Genomic DNA, 16,337 nt, shown 5'->3' with positions numbered 1-16,337 from the left:
TCACTACCCTGCTTTTCAGTTCTCCATAACTATGACGCAAAGGCAGCTTTCACTGCTAGCTTGAGGCCAGTTACAGTGATTCATATAAGCTTAAATTGTATAAAATACCTTTCCAGAGAGACAAGTTCAGTTCACTATTCACCTCCTGTCCTAGTTTGACTTCATAGTCAAACATGAACAAATTATGCTTTAAAATCAGGAATAAGAACTGTAATAAGGAGCAGGGAAGATTTACATCTTCTTTAAACTAGCTATCCATCTAGCTTTTAGTGGAACTAGCACGTACTAAGCCGAGTTCTCCGCTAAATCCTCCACTAAAATGAGCTCTTCAGATGCATTAGTTTTTCAGTATATTTCATTTCCCAAATGAGGGCTAGGGGATACAGTTGATGAACTTCCTCACTGGAAGCTTCTTTCCCTTAGTTTTTATTAATTTATGTTTTAATAACAAACAAGCCAATCTTAAGAGTTCTCTCACGTGTTCTTGGTCCAACAGGCAACTGTTAAAAATCTTTCCTCTTACGGAAGTCATAGTCTGCATAGAAAACTCCATTTAGATGAGTTCTGTCCACATTACATTTCTCATTCAGCAATTATTATCTCCTCTCCCGATTTAAACAACTCTTTTTCCTTCACTTCACTAAATCATAAATCCAAATAGCTGAACTCATGCCCCATCTGAAACTTCATTTCATAATTAAGAAATGCTATGGTTACCTCTTTGGTAAAATTAGATTCTGCTAATAGCTTAATTCATTTATCCGTTTCTTTTATCCTTCCACTCCCAAGACTGTTAGATTTCCAAACTTTTCTTTAAACTTTTGATGTAATTTATCAGATATTCGGGGCATCCTCCAACATTCACAACTGCATAGAAGCTGCTCAACATTCTTGAAAATCATGTCACAAAAATCACTGGTGCACAATTTAATTTTCCATGTGCTCATAACAATTCCTGCACACCTCCAGGGCTGGGCATTACCATCCATCATTTCGTTAAGGGGATTAAGCCATTCTTCTCTAAGTACAACAGCTTCTCTCTTTCTTTGTCACATGTAAATGAAACTATAAAAAAAAAGGCATGCCTAAGAACATTTCTAGCACGAGCACTTGTCCCGTATTTCCATTAGTCAACCACTGTACCAAAAGGATAAAGCTTTAGGGTTCACAGGCTGTGAGAGATAAAGAGCACAATACTACAAGACTCACAGTCTATCAAGATTAGGACTCTCATCCGCTTCATAACAAAGTCTGTGTGTCACTTACCATTTGACCTGCAAAACTGTCTCCAAACTCGTGTCTGGTATTTTCCTTTTTTTTTTCCCCACAGCATACACACTGCCATGCCTCTCCTCTGACAGATCTCTTCCTTTCAGACAAATTGAGAGATTTCTTTTTCCAAATTTTCTATTTTTCTCTCTTTTTTTCCCCTTTCTTTTTCATCTTCTTTTAAGAAAATGCCTTTCTGTTACAAAAAAGCCAAGTGCAGTTCCAGAGACTTGATGAATAGGCCCAACATACAGACACATGGTTTGTGAGTTGGCCATGTGTCATCAGCCTTATTTATCAGTGTGGAAACTTGCAGAACAGTGAAGTGCACTGGCTCCGTAAGAACCCTGTTTCAGTCCCTGGAATACAATCTGCTCCTCCTGTTCTACAGTCCAATCATTTATCAACAGACTCAGCTTAGCATTTTCTATTTCCTTTCTTTTGTATTCCCGTCAGCTACAGAGCTCTTCCCTTGAGAAACACCAAATTATCCACACTTAACTGATTTCTTATGTTGATATCATTGGCAATGCTAAAGCAGAAGAAAAATAATTTGAGAACTGAAATGTTAACTGGAATCCAATAATTCTTATAAAGCTGAAAAAATTAACAATTTTATCTACTCTCATATAGTTTAGCAATGAGAAAAACAAACAGGGCTGCTACAGAATGGCATTCAAACACAACATAATCATTTTCCACTCACTGCTTTTATATGAATATCAATATAAAACTTATCATCAGCTGATAGATAAATGAATAATTGGCATCATTACCAGAGCAGACAAAGTCCTTCTTCTGAACCTCCGCCACAAGAAAACCCCGCAGGTTTACAGGTGCCAAGCAGAAGGTGAACTGCCCAATGGTGCGCCTCTGCCGCAGCCAGTCCGACAGCCATGCCAGGTGGCAGTCGCAGTGCAGGAAGTTGGAGTGAAGCCGCCTACGAAAGACAGAACAACCCTACAGTTAGCAGTAGTGACACAGTCAGCAGAAGACACAAACCAGAGCAATTAGGCACAAGTCTGTCTGGCTCTTTGCTACAGCCTCAGTAGGAGCATTGCAGGTTACTGGTCACAGCTGAGGCAGGTCTTGACTGTCTGCGTTGACATATAATATATACAAATGTATTCATATAAATTAGTGCTATCATTTATAATGTCTTGGGAGAATGAAGTTAAGCCATACCTACACACCTAATCATGAGCTGACCATTCTAGAGAAAAGAACATGCAGAGTTTAAGTTTCTTCCAAGTCATCACTGTGATTTCCCATCAGAAATAACTGCATGAATGTGATATATTTGAGCGAATTCAAAGGACAGCTTGGATAAACAAGAGGACCAGGCTGAAAAACAGGATGCTAGGTGATTCTTCCCTCTTCTCTATCCTTTGGGGAGAGAGACACACTCCACGCACCAGTGGTTATTGATCGCTTGTATGATCTTGCATTGTCTGTACAAATTCACCAATGCTTTTTTTTTTACTGTGGCAATTTAACACAAGTACGCAAGTCCTAGACAGGATTTTTCAACTCGGAATGAAACAGGGTCATGCCACACAGCAATGGTGGTGTCGTTCTTTGTAATGGAAGATCCCGCCACACAGCTCCCTTCCCAGCCTGCTTCATGCCTAGTACTAGAGACTCGCAGCAGCATTATGACATTGTGGGGGAAAGTCTGCAAAATGATGATGTATTCAGGGAGTGAATCTGGTAATTTTAATAGCTACCAAACTTCAGGTCAAAACAAAAGCCCAGGATGTTAATTATTTCATTCCTTGTAATGAGTCATACATTTGCAGTGTTCCACTAAGGCTGAAGTGATAAAACAGTTTGAAAATCCTGTCAGAAATGGTTAGACAAAGCATTATTCACTAATATTACAGGCATCACCTTAAAAAAAACCCAAACAATTTGTGTGCACAGGATTTAGCGTTGTCCATCCACCAAAGAAATTAACTGTCTATCTGTGAGATCTTCATATCGCACAGGAGCAGGGCAGGTCAGCAGTGGTGCCCGGGCTGACAGTACCCAGATTTGTATGTCTTGGGTGGGCAATCACAGTAAAAGACCACAAATCTGGAACTGCGAGTTTATCCTCAGTTAAGAAAGATGCTAGTCTCCCGAGAGCACTGTAAAGTGTAATTGTTTTAGAAGGATGGCTAGAAGACCTCGTTTTTAGGGATTATGAAGCTATTTAATTGACACTGCAGTAAGTTAGACTTCTAGTAAAATGTTTTGTTACTACGAACCATTAATCTGTTGACTGAAAGAACAAATACAATTGCAAAGAAAAGAAAACAAATACCATCGATCCAGAAATCATCCTAAGTAAGACTTGGTTCTAACTTAGAGAGTAAGCATTTCATTTAAATCCTCAAAGTATTATCCCTTCCCACTACAGCACTCAACACCGATACTCGGACTCATCTTCCTCCAGGAAGTGAAACAGAGCTCATCCCATGGCTTTCCCTGCATCCTCTGTATGGATGTAGGCAAGCGGCAGTAATAAAACCACAATTTCACAAAAAGGGGCAGCTTTCCAGTTGAGAGTTGGTTTTTCTTCCCCTCATTGCACCAGGATAGCTGGTTTCTGGGTTTTCCCACGTTAGTAGTGTAAACTGTCACCTCTTTGTCAGCCCGCCTGCCTCAGCAGAGCCCTATCTTGTCATTTGATCAAGTTGTTTTGTGCAGATATTCTACAGTTCGCTTTTGAGAGGAGACCATTTAGAGAGCCTATCAAGTCTAACAAAGTAGCCTATTAGAATATATTTTTGATAATCTCATTAATTAATACAGTCACAAAAAGACTTTCCACAGTACTTCAAAAACACAATACACCAATTCCCTGTGAACATGAAAAACAATGAAGTGGTTTGGTACATTTTCAGTTTACCCTTCAGTAAAAAAATTAAAACAAATTATGCAATTAACAGTCTTAGGAGTCACTCACACACGCAGAGAAAACGGGACACTTACCATTAAGCAAATAGATATGGGGGACATGCTTTAACATAAATAAAGCTGTTTCAAGCAAAGGAAAGCAGATCAATAAAAACTAATTCTTGTCGCTTCCAATCAAGGCTAAAAGATCAATGAAACTTAGCAACAGAAAAGACAGTTAAATAAAAAAGGTTAGCACAGAAGAGTTGATTTTTTTTTAAAGAATTCTTCAAGTGCTTCAAATCTTACTAGCACTTTTCAAGTTGAATATACTCTATATTTTTCCTTCTCTCTCCTCCTTAAAAGAGAAGATTGCTTTGAAAACCATGAAGAAAAAGCTATTTATCCCAAGATAAATCCCAAGATCACAGCAGATGCAGCTGCAGCACAAGCAGCCCCAAATGCCCTGCTAATGGATCTCACCAGCGTGTCCAAGAGAAACACAGGCAGGACACCATCCGGGCTGCACTGGGCCTCAGCTGGATGGGAAAAGGGCTTGTCCCTACTGATGTAACATTCAGAGCAGGGACTCCCTACAAGAGCTTCTAAAAAAAGGTCATCTAAAGGTGAATGGACCTGAGAAGGTGTACAAACTGATGATAATTTTTTAAGAAAAGAGCAGAGTCACCAAACTGCAACGAACATCATTAAGCAGTAGATCTTATTCAGCCATTACGCCCCAGACAGCTTTTTCCTTTGGTGCAAACCCTTCATTGAGGTTGTATATTAATGTAGGAGAAACAGGCCATCAAGTGAAATAAAGCTCAGGAAACGAGAGAATATTAACATTTCCCCTGCAATTAATATCTTCATATAAATATTTTACATAGGTGAACAAAACCTGATCAGTTTTACACGTGCTCAGGTGCATATTTTAGTTGTTAGGGCATTACTATCCGTTTACACAAAACTTGATTTATCAAACAGTATTAGCCTAAATTCTGAACAGAAGATATTCAGAAAATATTAATTTGTAGCTATGCAAACTTGTTTTATTAATAACTATAATTAATAAAGCATTAATTGTGAAAAGTGCTAAGATGACTTCATGTCATCTGATTTGATCCCTTATATTAATTGCTATTTTGATTACTTTTCTGTCTCTGTTGAAACAGATAGAAGGAAATACAGAAAACAAAACCATTTACTGTATTTCTACCTGTCTGTGTTGGGTTTTTTAATTCATATTTTGAACTGCTAAGGAGGGTACTGCATGTTATTTGGCAGTCTTTGGAGACTGGAACATGCCACTTGATATTGATGAAACTACCTTTACAGAACACGAGATGAATGAATACGAATGCAAGTTTGCAAAGGTGCCCTTTTAGCCATAGACCCTAAATTAAATTTCCAGCAAATCCTTTTAGAGTGGGTCAGCATTCATGTTTTATAAAATGTGGCGCTCAGAATTCAATATAAAAGCTTCCCTTTATTAATCCTATTTATGAGTTCCTTCCTTTTTTTTTTTTTTCTTTCTTCTTTTTTCCCCTTAATTACAGCATAGGGAGATTAGTCAATGTAAGTCTCCAGGGAGCTAAATACAAAGCCATCTCCGAAATTAAACTAAAAGGAAAATGGCAGAAGGCATTGAGCTCTGGTAACAGACAAGACTGACTAATATGAAGAAGCCAGGCAAATTTTCTGGACCACTGTGACTGAATGAAAAAAGGCAAAACTCCAGGAACCTTAACCCTACATCTTTGTCTTCTTTATCCATTCTTTTCTAAAAGACAAACATCTAATTTCCATTTAATTACTTACATTAAGATCTATGAATGCCACCACTTAATGAAGAATGTAAATGTAAATTTAAATCAGAGGTTACCTTACATAGACTGACTTGAGTAAGAGCCATTTTCCTTCAGTACTGATATGATTTTACACATGCATATGTAGCATCCTTGAAGCATTTTATTTTTTCCAGTGCTATGGAAAATTTTCAGGCTAGCTACTATTTCCCTTTCTTTGCTTTTAGGACTAAATACATCTTGGTTGAGTTTGAGATTTTGGAGGAAAAAAAAGAGAGAGACTTTGTTTAAACAGGACTTTGCCTGAACTTGTGTATTCCCTAAAGGAATAATTTATTAAAGACAATGTTTTTGGTAGGCCATGGCTAAATTATGCAAATACACAGTCTTTGTATTTTGGTCTATGAAAGCTGATCAGAGCTTTTCCAGGGGAATGGTGTCCAGCTATAGATAAATGGATTTGACATAAGAGAAGCTTTTATAAAAAATGCATCAGCATCAGTGGCATTTTGTTTCAGAAAGTATCTGGAAAAAAAAAGCTTATTTCAAGTTCCTTAAAAATTTATTGTTTCAGAAATTAGTATTCTGAATTTGAAAAGAAGAAATAGGATTTAAACACAGGATATTAACAAAATTAAATAACTTGATCCATCTGAGCAGTTTTCATCATTTTGGTGATGTTCCAGCTTGGAACACATTTCACGTTACAGATTTTCCCACAGCAAAAACCCTCTAGTTGCAGCAGTTCCTGTTAAATTAAAAATCTTGATAAAACTGAATCTAAGTTAACCATGGGTAAATCTGGTGAACTCGCTGTCAGGGCCTTCACTACCCTGCCCGCCTCACCAGGGCCCCCATGGCTCCCCCAGCCCTGCCCTGGCCCAGGACCACAGCCCAGTGCGCTCAGCCCCCACCCCAGCGACACCACAGCAGTGTGGTTCTCCAGCCCTGCTGGGCCCACCCCACCTGGCCACGGGCTCTGTTTGAGCTGGTGCCCACCCGTGGGCCGATGTCCTGGCCTGGCCTCAGCTGTGCCCGTCCTCACAGAGGAGCCCGAGGCTGCCCAGCTGCGAGGCCTGGCCCTGCCCGCCACAGCCCTCACAGGGCGAGGCCTCTTCAGGGACTGCCCTCCTCAAGAGAGCAGGGTGAACTGTTCACATCGGGAAGAGACTGAAATAAGATTATCGCAAGATGACAAATATTCAAAAAGTTGGTTTACACAGCTATTATTATTATTATTATTAAGTCTGAAGATATTACTCACAGAGTCCTGATCTTTGGCATGTGGTTGAAACTGGTAACAGGAATCCGAGTGATGTTGTTATTGTTGAGAGTACTGTTAGGAGAAAAAAAAAAAGAGAGAGAAAAGAATAATAGATTGATTAATTATTTACATTTCTTCACCAACACACTATGTACAGAAACAAGCTGCTAAAAGTCTTGGTAATAAATCTGCCAGGCTGCGAGCTGATACCTGTGACATATCATGAAAGATGTTGTTAGGGCAAAGCAACCATCAGCTGTGTAAGGATGGATGAAGGTTACTATTTACCACGTCCAAGAGATAAGTTTTTATCAACTACTGGAACAGATCCAGACTTTTTGGTTATGCTGCCACTTTGCTTGAAAACCTGGTGCAACTGGAGCAGAGGAACATCAAACTCGCGTGCCGCAATATGAAAGCTTTGTGCTTAATGCGCTCACTGTCACAGAAAAAGAGAGTGGTTGCCTCTCCCGGGCTTGTTAACACAGCCAGCTGACAGGGACAGACAGCTCAAATTGCTCTTTTGAAAACACACGGATGGATGGGTACCCTTCTTTGGTTTCCTTATGAAAAAATGTATGGTTAGTGGAACGGACTGTAATAAAACATGTCATGACCCGGGCATGTAAGGATTGCTGCTGCTCTAACAAAGCAGAGCTTAAAGAGAAAATGATCTCAGCTGCTGGTAGGGACCCCCACAGTGCTTCTTTTAAAAAATGAACTGACTCGATTAGCATCAGCTGAGTGTGCTGCTCCCATTTATGTAGCTCCTAATTATATCAATGACTCTCTAGCCAATTAGAAACTATAAAGTTTATCAGGATGGCACAGGAAATGGAAAGCACTCCAGCAGGTCATAACTGTCACGTTCCAAGTGCACCAAGCCTGCAAATACAGTTGGCCCAGTTTGTCATGAGTTGATGGGGGCGGTGATGACTCCATCATGGCCCAGTGTGGCCAGTTGTGCTGCTGGCTGCAGCTGCCTGTTGGAAATGGGCGGCAACCATTGCACCTCACACAGAGCAACCTCTGCTTTATACAAGGGGCACGGGGCTCCACTGGATCACTTTGGTAGAAAAAAGTGCTTTTGGGCGCTTGTGGACATGCTGAAGAAAACACTTGCTGAAGCAACCTAAAGGCACGTTACCCTCCCATGAACTATTTAGATGTTAGTGTTATTTATTAACATAGAACATTTAATCAAAAGCTCTTGAGTTTTACAGACGTTAACTAGCCCTCTTGGTCATCTGCCAATTTAAAAACACTTATACAATTCAGCCTAGAAATCCCTTGGCAAAAGTATCATCTATAACACCATCACATTATAGCTAAATTACACTATACCCTCTTAAGGTTGTTTTTCTGGCACACAGGAAGACATATACGCACACTGGCAAAGCCAGGAGGTTGCGGGGTAACACTGCTGTGCACGGGCACACTCAGGAGAGGTGCGTGAGCGGGCTCTGACGCTGCCAGCAGCGTGTCTGTGTTGCTGCTGCCCTGCATCCCGGCAGGACAGAAGGTGACCATTTTGTTACTAGGATGGTAGCTGGTATTTCAGCAGAGTGCTGCACCAGGGGGATGCACTATCAGCCTGGAGCCAGCTTGGGGGCTGACATATCCATGACAGCAAACAGCACCAACAGAGCAAAATCACCCTTCCTTTCCAAATCTGCGAGCAGAGCGAGTTATGTCAGTAAAAGCAAAGTCTGGGAAATCTGGAATCTGCACGAGATACGTTGCCAGAGATCTGTGTCAGTCGAGTCACACACGTTCACACACCAGGCTGTAAGCCTTAGCGCATCACGGCTTATAAAATAATATATAATATTCATTCCAGATCCTTTGGGAAACTTGATGCTGACAAAAATTGAACAAGAAACACATAGCTAAGCATTGGGATCAATGGGATACAAAATTACGGGTTTCTGTATTCCATTTCTCAATATGCAATGAGTCAAACGCAGTCTATTATGAATTCACTGGATAAGATGAAGAAGGAAACATTGCCAACTTCAGAAGTAAACCTGGGAGTAAGCTCTTACAGCTATCAGCCATGCCATTTCGTCAGCCGTGCATCACAATCTGCACGTGCCACCACCTGGCCGTGGCTTCAGCGCTGGAAGTGAACACAATGAGTAGCAGCGTACAGCTGGAGGACTGAAAAGCTCTGCCTTTGAGTTTCTGCTAATTTCTGCTAATGTCATGGCGACAACATCAGTGTCCCACTACGGGAGTTTAAATGGTGTAAAAATGAACCTCTATCATACAATTGCTACTGCTTGATTCCTATATCTAGTGAGTGAAGCAAACCGAAGTATTTTCTGGACAGTTAGCAAGCATGTACAACAGTTTCAGAAAGTGCAGAAAACCTCTTGTAAAGGCGCATACATACATACACCAACATGCCCACCTCTCAACAGCTATATTTATTTGCTATTTGCATTTGCACATACATGTTGGGAAGTTCAAACAGGGCTCACAAATGGAATTTCTAATTGCACCACCATTTTTTTTTTTTCTGTAAACATAAAAATCTAACTTAACCTCTGCCTCAGTTGCCTGTTATATAAAAATGAGCTATACACTTGGCTGGAAGATTTTAGGTATACACTGATAAATAAAAACCACATGTAAAGTCAGTTCACAGAAACTAAATCACATACATAGCTGATGTCTGAATAGGGCACACATGGCACTACAGAAGTCAACGGAAGCCATAGGAATTCAAGGGAGACTTTCCATTGATTTCAAAAGGATGTGGACTGGATTCAGGCAGAATAGGATGTGACAGTGAGCTTCCTTCTGCGCTGAGGGTAGAGAGCATAGCCCTGTCTGCCAGTGCATTTCTTCATCTGGATGTGGAAAGGTCAGCCTTGACAGTCTGATTTGATGATTCAAAACTATTTTAAATTAAAAAAAAAATTTCTATTTAATATTAAAAGCATTATTCCAATCACAGAGTATTCCTACTCACAAAATACCAGATGAGAGCGGTGCAGGTTTTGCCCCTAATGAGGAAAGGTTTTCCATAACTCATCAATAAATACATAACCCTCCTGCCCAGAATCCTCAGTCAGTGCTGAGTTGATATACTCCTTAAACACAAGTTTCAGGGATAACTCTAGCAGATAGCTATTCCACAGATGACTTAGTAGCATACTATTTCACTGATATTTAAATGTTAACCATAATGAAGACAAGAAAACATCTATGATAACAGCAATTACTGCAGAACAAAGAAGGCCAAACACTGCAAAGGGCACAAATTGACACTGAACTGTCTGCATTACAGCCCAGTTGTCGCTGCAGGAGTTTAACCCTGCTGCTGGGGTTGTGCAGAGCACACAGCTCCCACGCAGCGGAGACTCTTTGGCTTTCGAATGGGGATGCTTTCAGGAGCAAGTGTGCTCTAGAAGCATTCTGCAAAGCTTTCTATCGTGCACACGAAGCCTTCCCAGCAATGATTTTTAGGAGTAGTGTCCTGACAGGGGTAAGCACACATGGCATCTGTAACACATGAAGGGAAAAAACAAACTCTGCTCCAGTTGTCTGCTAGCTGCTCCAAGGCTGCAGTCTCATTTTGATCCAGGTAACATTCAAATCCATAGAAACAGATGCACAAACACCAGAAAGCTGTAAGAAATGGAAAACTTCCAGAATCTTCTGACTCCTCTAATATCATATGGGGAAACTAGTATTCTGCTGGGTTCTCCCGAGCCTTACACTTCCCAGCTCTTCAGAACCCTTGTCCCTTGAAAAAGCACTGTCCTCTCATTTAGAAGTCCTCTCCCTGTAAACTATTCAGATCCAAAATGCTGAATCAGGAAACTGAGGTTATAGACAATATTATTTATGCCAGCAAACTTCCCACCGTGGGCCGTGATCCTTGTCAGATCTCGCAAGCTAAGCAGAAGCAGACTGCAGCAGTCCTAAGGATCCTCCAAGGGCTACTTGGAAGATGCAAAACGTGGGATCAGCAATCTTCGAGGTGGTACATCTCTGCCGGTATGAAGTGTCACAGTCCCATTGACTTAAATTTACAACCCCAGAGGAACTGCACTGCTAACTCACTCCTCTGCCAGTTGCCCAAACTGGTTAGAGGCACGCATGGAGCTCCTTTCTTTCTTCTGAAGAATAAAGCTGAATTATAGCCTCTAATAATCAGGATTTTTTCAAAGAATGCTCACTCTTCAATCCTGTCACGATTTGAAAACAATTGCCTATCTCCTTCCTCAAACTTCTAGTGCAAATTTAACTACATGCAGTTGCATTTCTGTTCCTTATGAGTTGCTCCAAATTAATGTACATCACTGTAGTTCCCCAACAAAGAGTTGTTAATTCCAGACTCGATGCAATTACATTAAAATCATTAACCTGGAGAAATGACTGTCATGTGTGTGTTTTTTTACATAATATTTATGCATTATATTTTACTCCTTTCTCCACCCTCTTGAAAGGGAATACTGGTGTTCAGGACTAGACAAGAGTCAGAAAAAAATGATACTCTTGATGCTAAAAGAAATCACATAACTTTTATGGAAGATACTTTGGACAAAAAAGGAAAGGATTTAAATCTTGAACCCTACAAGTATTTTATTTTAAAAACTCAGGAACTCTAGGCATTCTTTTATGTTCCTTAGACTAAGTCAAGAGCAGAAATCCCAGGCTGTCAGATCAATAGTCAAACACCCTCAATTCTGTAAATTACAGAGTACACAGAGATTTTGTTTCTCTTACTTGGAATTCAATTAATGATAGAATTGAGAGCATATAATGAATATCAGAATGCCTAGTAACTTATTAATCTGAAATAATAATACTTTCATTACAATCCATCTACCCGCTCTGTTCCAGTTAAGTACTAGACATGAAGCAATGGGATCTTCTGGCAATGATGTCAGAAAGTTATACAACATAACAGAATTATGTGAAATATTAACTACCTAATTTCTTCAATTAGTACACTGTAAAATAGTAACTGTCTTAATGTTTTCCAGGCACATTTCAAGTGGGAAAATACAGAGGAAGGTCGGGTTTTTTGTTAAACACGTAACACAGTGAGGACACCACTACCTGTTACATCCCAGCTTAAAAAAGTGATAGTACCCCATTTTATCACTGGCAACAGGACAAAACCGCTATGCAAATGTCCACTTTTCTAAGTACAAGGCATTTTCATACCGTACATAGATTACTGGCTGTGCACCACGACAATACCCACAGTGATGCTTCTTGTATACAATCTGAATGGATTAAACTGAATGGGGAAGGGGAGAACGTGTCGCATGCTGAAGATGTCCTCTGTTTTTTGCCGGTAACAGAGAGTGATTTCCTTTCACATTCCATTTCTGCAGCTGATTAGCACAAAGAGCTAATCAAATTGAGAAATTATATGGTAGGTTACATTTTTGATTAACACTTTTCCCCAAGCCTTAATAAGCACCTACGATAGTTATTAGAGGTCTACTGTGCTGGCCGTTCAGCTTTTTGACACGAGCCAGGCTGCTTTTGTGTCACATGTGGCTGATCGTGGGACACTGCAGCATTTACAGGATTCTCCGTTAGAAAGAAACGTTCGGATCTATTTACTAATGGGTAAATGGAGAAACATCTGAAAAAGCACCAGCTCATTTATTATGTTTCTGCTTCTGAATGCCTTTTACATTTGAGCACTAGAGATTCTTTACAGGCCTCTAACATGCACGATTTGATAGCAGGAATCCTACAAACAGCAGCCCTCCTTTGCCAGCACATACTTCTATGTGTGTGTGGGCTTCACTTGAAGTTGAACAGCGATACTCATTTCCTTTTCCTGCTCAAAACTCTCAACACACTGTGGAAAGAACAAGGTGCTGAGTTCCCTCACCCTCTGATAAACCCATATTTTGAAAGTGAGACCTCGAAATGGAGCAGCAAAGCAAACGGGCAGGGCTGGTGGGGCACAGTCGTATCAGCACTGCGGCCCTGGTAGCGCAAGCAAGTCGAACATTTCCTTCTGTCTCCTTCAATTACACCACTGCTTTATCAGAGCGCTCGCTGGCTGCGTATGTACTCCGCGTGTTGTGTGTCCATAACACCATGTAATTGGGCCTAATGCAAGATTATTATCTGTGTGCATGCAACGGATAGCTGCAAATGGTGCATCTGCAGGCTTGTAACATTCCCAGGAGTGAATTACTGTCGTACTCCCCGGTTACTGCCTCTCCCACAGCTGCCGTGGTTTCCAGGCTTCCTATCCCCAGTGCAACTATACATCCAGTAAATGAGACTAGAAAATTTATTAAGACTTAACTAAGGCATCTCCAGGCATAATTAAGCCTCTCATGGAAACAGTTTTCTCGAGAACGTTATTTCTGTTCAGAAGTGGGTGAACTGATGCAAAAAAAAAAAAAAAAAAAAAAAAAAAAGAAAAAAGATTGAGCGGCTCACCCCAAGTTGCCAGTGGAGCTCAGAAAGGAATGCAACGGCCCGGCCCTGGCAGTGACAGGAAGACAAGTTCTCCAAGACCTCAAAGCTTTGTGGGGAGTCGAGTGTTGGTAAACAGAAATACATGAAGAAATCTTTTCACAGTGTACATGTGGACTAAAATCCGTGCAAGATTAGACATCTCAGTCAATAATTATGCACATAAGGAAGAGGATCTTGGGGTCTGTCTGAAATACTAGACATGAAATGTGAATTTGGTTGACTGCATTAGCAGCAAAATTTAACATTAACAGTGACAGAACCTCAGACCTACCTCTATGTTAGCAAACTTATAACACTTACTCTTAAACCTCTTTCCAAGTACACAAAAAGCCATTGCAAAGGGAAAATAATTTCTCTAACCCTTGTATTCAACAAGGGTTAAACAAAGCAATAAAAGGTTTAAATTTCAGAAAGGGGAATTTGATTAGATATAGGGGAAATGTTTCTTCCAATAAGAATGGGAAAAACACAGCAAAGAGCTGTTACAGAGTGTGCAGCGATGGGCAGCACAAGCCTGTAATGAAAGACTAAAGGAATCCCTGGCAGGAATGGCACGGGACTCGATGGCCCTGCCCTGGAGCGGGACAAGAGACAACGACTTCAGACCCCTTCCAGCCCTTACGTACCATCAAATATAACTAACAGCAGGGGCAGTTTACCAATTCCAAAAGGTGAATCTAAATCTATTTTTAGCAATAAAACCAAGACTTAAATGTTATACATTGCTATAATTAATGTTTGTAATTAACTTTAAGATTGTAGGGTAAAAGGAGTTACATTTTCAACAGCTGCAAAGAACTATTTTTCACACAGGTCGGAAGGAATTTGCAGTAAACACTTACTGCTTCTCACGGCCTCTGATGAAAAAGGAAAATGGCTTTGCCACTCGATCCCTCAGCACTGAGCACAGTCCTCACCCGCAGCTTTCAAGACATCCAAGATCTCGCTAGGCAAGGGCCAAAACTCAAACTTCAGGGTTTTGGTGAGTCCCGAGTGCCTCTCCTACTCAATCCCGTGACTGTTTAAGTTAAAGCCCACAACTACCGTGTGGGCATATAATCAAAGCAACCAACGCCGCACTGATTAATCCATTACTCTCAACTGTTGGAAAACAGAATGATCTCACAAGGGGCCTCATTCGCTGACACAGAGCAGTGGAGCTCTGATTTGACACCTCAAATTAGCAGCAAAAGCAGTAACAGCTGGGTTTTTGTCTCAATATTTGTACCCAACTCCAAAATGAGTTGGCACTATACAAGTGCTATTTTTAAACACAATATTAGCCCAGGCAAATAATCTTCTAAATAGTCTCCAGGTGACACATAATTCCACTGAAATAAATAAAAATAACTAGTTGCCAATTTGCGGTTTCTGCTCTAGTATTAGTCTTCTGCCGACACGTTCACAAATGTTCTCATCACAGCAACATGAGAGGCCCTAGCGCCGCTAACTTGGGAAGCTGACATCAGAAATACGACTCGTCTCAAGGATACAGAGAAAAGAAAATGTTCTTTTTAGAAATGTATGAAAAAAAATAAAACAAATAAGCTTAGCACGGAATGATGTACAAAACTGCCAGCAGTGTTTACTGCTACAATTGCCTGATTCTTCCCATTCTGTGGCTGATTTTAATTTGCATGTAACTGTCATATTTTAGCTATTTAAGATTATTATAAAGGCCAGATGTTTACGGTAGATTTTTTTTTCCCCCTTGAAGGAGTGAGATTACTTTCAAAAACATCAGGCTTTGGGGAAACTAGGCTATTGTAATAACAATTATTATTTTTTTTAAAATGCTTTGTTTTGTCACCCAGCAAGAACCAGGGTGATTTGCCTATAGCGAAAAATTTAGGGCATATTAACCTAAGTCCTGTAATTGCTGCAATAACCTTCCCTGGAGATTGGCTGTGCCTTGGCTGGAGTCTCTGAGCCTGGCAGTGTCAGGAGCTGGGGCTGACAGAGGAAGAGAGAGAAAGACAGGAGCCATGGCTAAGGAAATGGCTGGGCAAGCTATCTGGGTAAAGAGACTGGGACTAGGAATCAGCGCAAACTGGTAAACAAAACCAGAAAAAAATTGTATGGGCCTGTACAATCAAAGATTGTATCATTGTATGTATACAAGCAGGAGCAAACTTAAGGATTCCGGTGACTGAAACCTTTCCAGTGTCACATTTAGCCCCGCATTTATGTTGTATGTGCACATACGCATCATTGTGTCTGAATTTAATTACTTATACCAACACGCAAATAAATAAAATACACTAAACCGAGATAAAGTAGAAAATAGAATATTAGACTAGAATAGAATAAAATAAGATGAGGTAAGCCAAGATAAGGTTAAAAAATAAATACAATAAAGGTTATACAGAGAATGAAGCTACACATTTCATTTAGGATTTGGGCTTTGTTAGATGTTAAGTCAAGAATGTCATTCACATGGTCTTACATGAAATGTCTTACCACTTCCCCTGAAGGAAATCTCCTCTTTCTATACACAGAAAGACATTTGTTTTCCCACACAATCAAATCACCTCTATTAGCTGTACAAAATATAGGTACTAGTTGCATCCCCCAATTCCTCCTAATGTCTACGCCCAGTGAAAGTTGAAAAAGCTTTTAGAGAAATTTCAATCAGCTTTTCAGTC

General features: G+C 40.3%; 1 protein-coding gene across 1 annotated transcript in view; it reads right to left on the bottom strand.

The window, feature by feature from the left end:
• SLIT3 (slit guidance ligand 3) overlaps positions 1 to 16,337 on the bottom strand; it is a 502,049-nt gene that overhangs the window by 190,840 nt on the left and 294,872 nt on the right. The window contains exons 8-9 of the mRNA XM_086758841.1: positions 7,222 to 7,293; positions 2,046 to 2,209 (exon numbers count right to left, since the gene is read on the bottom strand). Coding sequence (XP_086614967.1) covers positions 2,046 to 2,209; positions 7,222 to 7,293 — 236 coding nt within the window. The remainder of the gene's footprint in view (positions 1 to 2,045; positions 2,210 to 7,221; positions 7,294 to 16,337) is intronic.

Source organism: Chlamydotis macqueenii, chromosome 14, assembly GCF_036417535.1.
Source record: "Chlamydotis macqueenii isolate bChlMac1 chromosome 14, bChlMac1.mat, whole genome shotgun sequence".
In the NCBI taxonomy this organism is placed as follows: Eukaryota; Metazoa; Chordata; class Aves; order Otidiformes; family Otididae; genus Chlamydotis; species Chlamydotis macqueenii.
Note: the sequence above shows the minus strand (reverse complement) of the source record. Positions and strands in the feature narration are given on the sequence as shown.